The sequence below is a fragment of the Scardinius erythrophthalmus genome (genome assembly GCF_964197995.2).
Source record: "Scardinius erythrophthalmus genome assembly, chromosome: 17".
NCBI classification, from domain to species: Eukaryota; Metazoa; Chordata; class Actinopteri; order Cypriniformes; family Leuciscidae; genus Scardinius; species Scardinius erythrophthalmus.
The window spans coordinates 23,472,590-23,480,098 of record NC_138237.1 but is presented as its reverse complement, the minus strand read 5'-3'; the positions used below and the strand labels follow the sequence as shown (position 1 = coordinate 23,480,098).

General features: G+C 39.8%; 1 protein-coding gene across 5 annotated transcripts; it reads left to right on the top strand.

Annotated features, from left to right (window-relative positions):
- Positions 1 to 592: 592 nt before the first annotated feature.
- LOC308705637 (uncharacterized protein) lies at positions 593 to 7,213 on the top strand. 5 transcript variants are annotated; one of them, XM_081390731.1, is made up of 5 exons: positions 596 to 794; positions 952 to 1,052; positions 1,442 to 1,556; positions 5,177 to 6,020; positions 6,710 to 7,213. In XM_081390731.1, the coding sequence occupies exon 4, from the start codon at positions 5,179 to 5,181 to the stop codon at positions 5,992 to 5,994; it is 816 nt and encodes a 271-aa protein (XP_081246857.1). In that variant the 5' UTR covers positions 596 to 794; positions 952 to 1,052; positions 1,442 to 1,556; positions 5,177 to 5,178; the 3' UTR covers positions 5,995 to 6,020; positions 6,710 to 7,213. The 5 variants fall into 5 exon arrangements, with proteins under 5 accessions (XP_081246856.1, XP_081246854.1, XP_081246853.1 ...); XM_081390730.1 differs by lacking the exon at positions 1,442 to 1,556 and having other exon boundaries at positions 593 to 794; XM_081390728.1 differs by having other exon boundaries at positions 593 to 794; positions 5,177 to 7,213.
- The last annotated feature ends 296 nt before the right edge of the window (positions 7,214 to 7,509 follow it).

Genomic DNA, 7,509 nt, shown 5'->3' with positions numbered 1-7,509 from the left:
AAAACCAAACTCGGGCCGGCCAGCACGGGGCTACCAACAAGACTTGGACCCCGCCCTGGCGAATCCTCTCTAGAACTCCCGGGAGCAGAGCAATCGGGGGAAATGCGTACAGCCGAAGCGTCGGTGGTCTCGTATATAAACCATCAAGGGGGTCTGAGATCGCGCCCTCTGTGCAGACTGACGCATCAGATTCTCTTATGGGCCCAAGTTCATCACAAACAGTTCATCTGTCTCCTTTATAGCTTCCGCATTCCGCCAGCACACGTCACGGGATGACGTTGCACCAATCAGGATTGGACTAAATTGCACATGGACTTCAGGAGCGCTGACGCTGAAGGGATTCCCCAAAGTGTCGTCATCGCGACACAGCGCGAGTTCCCTCAAAAGGGAACTATAATATAATATCTGTCAGGTTCATAGTTTTGTTTAGTGTGTTTTGATTCAGTTCTGTTCTCTTCTCCCTATCATTATTTGATCTGATTTCCTAGTTGTCAACTAGGTTACCCATTAATTAATCATTCTGTTCAGCTGGTCTTGATTAGTTCCCTTTGTTTGCCCTTGTATTTAAAACCAGTGTTTCATTCTGTTTCTTGTCTGGCATTGTTTATGTTAAAGTGTAGTTGCCCTTTCTGCAGTCATTCTGAGTCGTGCGTGTTATACTACACGCTTGATACTAAAATAACACTGCTTTAAGTGGAGTGAATTCAGTCAGAGCAGACTGAAAATCTTCTCATTTGACCTCTGACCAGAAGCAAGATAAATGGAATGGGATTATATTGAATTTAACAGGGCTGGTCTGTAAACGTGCTTATTTCCAAACTGCTCCACCTTCAAAACAACCACCTCCCTCTCAACATGTCCCTCCCTTCCACTCCCTCTCTCTTTTTCTCACACCCTTCCTTGTCAGACAAACACTTTTAAGACTGAACATGATGTTTGTGCCTTAAACAGGGCAGTCTACCTTTTGTGAAGCTTATGTTGACGATATCATCTGATAACTACAACAGTTCATCCAACAAACGTGGAATATACGGGACTATCTACCATCACAGGTAATGGACTTTGAACAAAAAAACATGTTTATTTACAAAAGCTGTCACTGGGGTGGTACCCTTTCAAAAGGTACACATGTGTACTTAAAGAGTGCATATTAGTATCTCAAAGGTACATATTAGTATCAAATGTATACCTAAATGGTACATAGAACCTTTTTATAGGGTGCCGTCCCAGTGATAGCTTATACCTTTTTTTTCCTGAGAGTGTATTTCAGTTTGGCTTGAGAAGGGCTACTATAGTATACAAAAGATTACTCTGTCTATTTTTCTTGAGTTTTCCATTGCACGTACAGTCTATACTCATGTGTGGGGAATCGACACCTATACAGTCGTGCTGTTTGTTATCTTGATGCTCACAAGTTCACTGCCCTTCCACTGTTTGACAGCAACGTGAACATGATGAAAGGTTATTGAGGGCTCAATATACCTGCAGACGGAGCTATATATAGCTGGATAAACACTCTCTTCACTCAAGATAAGAGCACCACTCAGCAAACCATGGTCAAAAAATAGAGGCATATCTCTAAAATTACTTGCTAATTTCCTCCTTGTAAAAAAGCAACCATGAGAGAGCAATGCATGATATTGGAAAACTAAATTATGACTGTTGACTTGTTATCAGGAATGGACCAGTGTGGTCACACTTTATATTAGGTAGCCTTAAATACAAAGTTCTGTCATGAAACACTAGATGGCGCAGGCTGATGGGTCCTTAACTCAGTTTGTTAACAATCTGCATTGTTATCTACATAGCACAGCTGATTGGTTGCTGTGGCATCAGCAGCCAATGAGCTGCGCCTCAACCGCTTGAGCCTAAAGCGCTTCCAGAAACCCTTCTTCTTCCCCAGCTCCACCTATATAGATCTGCTACAGGGAGTTATTTCATGTATGTTATATGTGCAGCAGCAGCGTAGCAGATCTATTCCGCCAAGGCCAAATACTTTAACATTGCCATATCCATTACCATAACAATCTCTCAGAGAATTGTAATGGCAGAACTACTATTAACCATGTTAGTGCATTAATTACATTTAAACTACTTGCATTTAATTAACATTTGTTGTTACACTGTTAACTTTACCCCTAACCATAACCCAACCATTAACCTAAAACCTAACTCTAACATTTATAATCCTAACTCTAACACTGCCTTCACTCCTAAACCTGTAAATATAAATGTGGGAATTTTCCAGAACAACATGTGGTTACACAGTGAATCCATAGTCTTGCATTTAATGTCAGTTCATAAGGTTGATAATGTAAAGTGTGACCAACTGGGTCTCCCATAGAATTAGTGTATTTTTAATACTGATATGCATCATGTCCCTTTTTAACTTTAGGGTTCTTTTAATAAATGTTTCATCACAATCTGTTTATTATCTATCACTCATTTAGGGGTATGATTTAGGAGGTTCTTTTTCTCTCTTTTTTCTCAGACTATTTTTCCATACTGTCATACAAACTTCTTCCCCTCTCCTGTTTCTTTCTCCCCACCACACCGGTAAAATCCGTTTTGCAAATGATTCTTCTCAGCCACAGGGATGGGAACGAAGGTGCTATTTTTAGCCCTGACCAAGGGAGGAGAGAGAGTGAGGCGCACGGGAGAGGGCGAGCAAGCAAACAGGCAAGAGAGAAAGAGGGAGGGAGAGACGGGAGGAAAATCATTATTTTTGTGTGTAGCAGCAGTTGGAGGCTCTAAGCTAAGGCAGGGAAGAGGAGACGAAACGAGAGGAGTAGAGGAAGAATAAGAGATCCAGAGCAAAACCAGGCAGCCGGAGAGACCCATCTCAGGTGGGACGCCACTCACACCACTGGCCTTAATACAAACCAGGGAAAGGGTATGGTTACATTATACTTCAGGTTTTCACATATAACACAATCCGACAATTCCAAATTTATTTTAGGATTAGGGCCAGAGATACTTTAAATTTCGTCTGTTGTTGTCAGAAACAGCGACCCACGCCAGATGTCCGTCGTAATGGGATGTGTGAGACAGATCTGCTTCGATCTTGAAGTATTTTGCAGTTCTTTTTTCCTTCATAGATTGTTGTAGGAAATCTGGGAAAATCCAAGCATGTTTAGGCAACTGAAATTATTTGAAAATAGGGATGGGTGGGAATTGGTGCTGGGTTGTTTACATTGGTCCGCCACAATAAAGAGGGGTGTTCAGATGATTTGGGCATGGGGCGGCAGGGGGTGGTGTAGGAGCTGCTTCACGGTGTGTGTGTGTGTGTGTGTGTGTTTATGTGTGTGTCTATGTATGTGCTCTCCGATTGCTGTGAAATCTGAGCACAGTCTGGGATGTGATGGGAAGAGGTGTTGTCATGGAGACTGGGCTTGCACATATTCCTGTAACCAATCCCTCCCATTATATACATTGATTTCTGGCATTTACTGTACAGAGCATCATTAAGGAAGGATTGAGCAGGTAATAACAACTTCTGAAATGATGCTGTTATTAATTATGAATACAGAAATAATGTGGGTCAAAGCCAATAAGAGAAGCATTAGAGGTCTGTGAGTGAGAGTATGTGTGTATGCTGATGAATTTGATGTCTGTAAGAATGATGTTTAACTAACATTAAAAAAGATTAATAAATACTACATGTATTGCTTATTATTAGTTAATGTCTTAACTAATGTTTACTTAAGGAACCTTATTTTAAACCAAATGATATGGCTGCAAATTGCGAATACATGTTGTTATGGTTCCCTGGAGAAAGTTGTATTTATTATTCAGAGGTTTTTCTTTCCTAGATCAGGAATTCTCTTGAATCGACTTTTTTGTTTCAAATTGTCTAAAATTCCTTAAGAGAACCAGAAATAGTAAGAGGATACTAATAATGTGGATATCATAGACCAGATAATTTGACTAGGAATATTTCAAGAGTGATTCCTGTCTTGAGCATATCATGTACAAATGGGTTTACATTGACTTATATTTTTTTATAATATTGTATATAAAATTATATACTAGGCTACTTATAAAAAATACTTAATATTTTTTGAATATATTTTTATAAACATTTCCATCTCGTTTTTGTTTGTCAGCAGATGTATATCAGTAACGGTGGTGTATTTGGTTGCAGTTTATTTTGTGATTTTGCTGGAACAGTTAGAGATGAGGAATGGCATGTTGTGTGGGGGCAGCACTCCGTGTCGAACATTGCCACCCCTATGCTACCTCCACAGCTGATTTGAGAGAAGAATAATACTTCATGTAACAAACCTTAATGTTTTTAACCAAGAGATTTAGAGGTCACATATATTGTTTAGTGAATTTTACAGGCAAAATAGTCATTTCAATAGTAATCAGTGTAATCTGAGAGCAGATTTTGCAACAGGTTCAAGCTTGTCATGCAGATTTGTCACGCTTACCAACAGAAAGCTGCTTGGTTTGACTTCTGTGTGAACTGTGCATCATACATCACTACACTATTGACGAAATTGTTTTTGCCCACAAATTTGCCCACACCTTCAAGTGCGAAGTCTCCATTTGCTCTCCATTTAATCTCATTGCTTATGTCGAAACAACTGAGATATTAATGTAATCTGTAACACTTTACTATGAGTAGTTAATATTAGTTAACTAAATTAGTTAACATGAATTAACAATAACAAAAACATGTTAATTTTAACATTATCTAATATTTAATGGACCTGAGCTAACAATGAACAGTTTAATTTTAATTAGAAAGGATTAATAAATACTGTAGCAAATGTCTTGCTTTGTTAGTTAATGTTAGGGAGAGCATGTTATCATGATATACTATGTATTTTTTTTTTCGGTCACACTTTATATTATGGTCACACTTTATATTAGGGTCCAGCTATGACTTTTGCCTCAGTAAACTCCTAATTACTGCTTATTAATAGTTAGTAAGGTAGTTGTTAAGTTTGGGTATTGGGAAGGGGATTAAGGATGTAGAATATGGTTGTGCAGAATAAGACAATAATATGTGCTTTATAAGTACTAATAAACAGCTGATATCCTAGTAATATGCATGCTAATAATCTACTAGTTAATAGTGAGAATTGGACCCAAAACTAACGTGTTACCCTATTTTTTTTTCCTATCATGTACATATCTATTTAATGAAGCATTATTTCCGCTTTTACAGTCATGCGTCCCAGGTCCAGATTGCTGGCTAAACGGGGCCTCCCCACCATCAGGGAGGGCTATGAGGAGCTGGTACAGGACCTGAACCAGACCAATAGCCAGCACACCACCACACAGGACTACTTCCTCTCCATCTGCCATCTGGCCCGGCCTACCTTCCCTCTGCATGAGCCCGACTGTGACATCCTCTCCATCGGCCCTTTGGATTCCCCAAAGCCCTGCCTACGACTGCAACGCCTGCGCCAGCATCTGCAGTCTCCACTGCCCCACACCTCCATGGGCAACGACCAGACAGTTGAACAAGCTCATAAAGAGAAAGAGACCACCAGATCTGCTCCATCAGAACCACTGCAGGCCCAAGCCGACCCAGAGGAGGACAACGGATGCAGAGATGACGTCCCCAGCCCTGCAGATCCGCTGGAGTACCTGTACAGCCACAGAGGTGAGCTAGCGCTCCCCACCAGAAGGGGGAGCATTCCTCCGCGTCGGCCACGCAGCGACACCTACCCGTGCTGTTCCTCGCCAGCTGACGCCCCCCGCAAGAGCAGCTGCCCAGAGATTTGCTTGGCTGAGACAGTCACTGCAGCGACGGTCCTGCAGCGGTCACCTCTCAGCAGGAAGAAGCTGGACGACGGTGGCCTGGCTGCGCGCAGTGGCATTCCCAACAAGCTCGACGGCACCCCTGCTGGCTGGAGGGGAAAGAGCAGTCGCTGCATGGACAAACAGACCATAGTGTCCCACTGGATCGCAGAATGCCGCAGCGCATGGAAGGAAGCCCGCATTCGCGCTTGCATGCTGCCCGCCATCGCCGAGAAGTAATCTGCTTTTGCCAAAATCTCTTTCCGGTGAGGCTAAACATCACGTAGAGTAACGTGGATTATTTTGGAATTATGACTTTGCACTTCAGGTTTATATGCATATACATTTTTGGTGTATTTCTAAAACCGTAACCCTATAGATGGTGCCATGTCGATACCACGCCATAGTGTAGAGTTACTATGAATGTCAATAAGACTGAGTCAGTCTAGTAATGTCCAGTAATGTGATCAATAAACACATTGATTTTTGGATGCCTTTAACATTGTTTAGTGAGATTTTGCAGGTCTAATATATAATTGCAATTGCAGTTCTAACATACGCAACACAATGTAGTGGTACAGAAATGCATAATATTCACAGATAAGAATCTCACTTTTTTGATCACCCGGGTTTTAGCAAATTTGTATATTAGGCAGCTACTGTGATGCAGAATGAATATGCTATGCTTACTTGAAATATTATTGAACATTTGATGGCATTTCCAAGATTTTTAGGAAACAGGTTTAGCAAAAGATCTGACTTGGATTAGGGCGCCTTTCTGTATAATAAATATGTATGTCCAACTCTTATTTCTATATAGTCTCAAACCCTTCTTAATTCACTTTAATATATTGGTATTTACACAAGACAAGAAGCTATGATAGTTCCATCTTCTGACAACAAAGGACAAATGACATGAGATCATGTTGAAAACAGCTATTATGTTTGTTTTCAGGCCCTTGTTTTGCAGTTTAAAAGTGGAACATGGTGTGACAGCTGTAGAATGAACTGAGTAATCTGGTAAGAGGATAAATGATAAATGTCCTGGTTAAGAATCACCTTTGTTCAGCAACAGAAAATAAAATGAAAAATCTGACCTACATAATTTTGTTATTCACATGTATGGCAAAAGGCCAATGTAGAACTGCACTGTTATCTGTAAGACTGTTTGTACACACCCAGAAAATCTGGTTTTCTCTGCATTGATTTGGTGTTTCAGTATTTTGAGATTGTCTTACTGTTAAAATATTAATTAGTACGGTTGCATGTGAATTTGTAAATTATTTTGTATTCATGCATAATACATTTCTTTGAATTATTATTATTATTATGGATGTAATGATTTGAGAGAAACTGTATATTACACTATATGAAAAAGAAAACCTGTTGTACATTTTCAGCAACCTTGTACTTTTCTTCCCCACTTTTTTTAAATTAATAAAATATCTGTGTTTTATGTATGGATGTGTTTTATTTATGGGGGGGTGGGGGTTCTGTTCCATCAACTGGATTAAAAAAAAGTTACAGTGAGTGTTGAGACAATTAGTAGTCTATTTCATTAGTAATAATATTGATTGGAAAAAACCTGTTAACATGATGACTTATTATATCAATACATTTAAATCAATTTTGTTGATCAACAGAAAAGCTAATGAGCATTATGGTTTAGCAACCTAACAGCAATACCATAATGTGACTACACATTACTTTTGTGTTTAAAGGGATAGTTAATCCAAAAATGAAAATTAGCCCATG

Bases quoted from the DNA above. Each gene is read 5' to 3' on its own strand.
- LOC308705637 (XM_081390730.1), top strand. From the start codon at position 5,179: ATGCGTCCCAGGTCCAGATTGCTGGCTAAACGGGGCCTCCCCACCATC.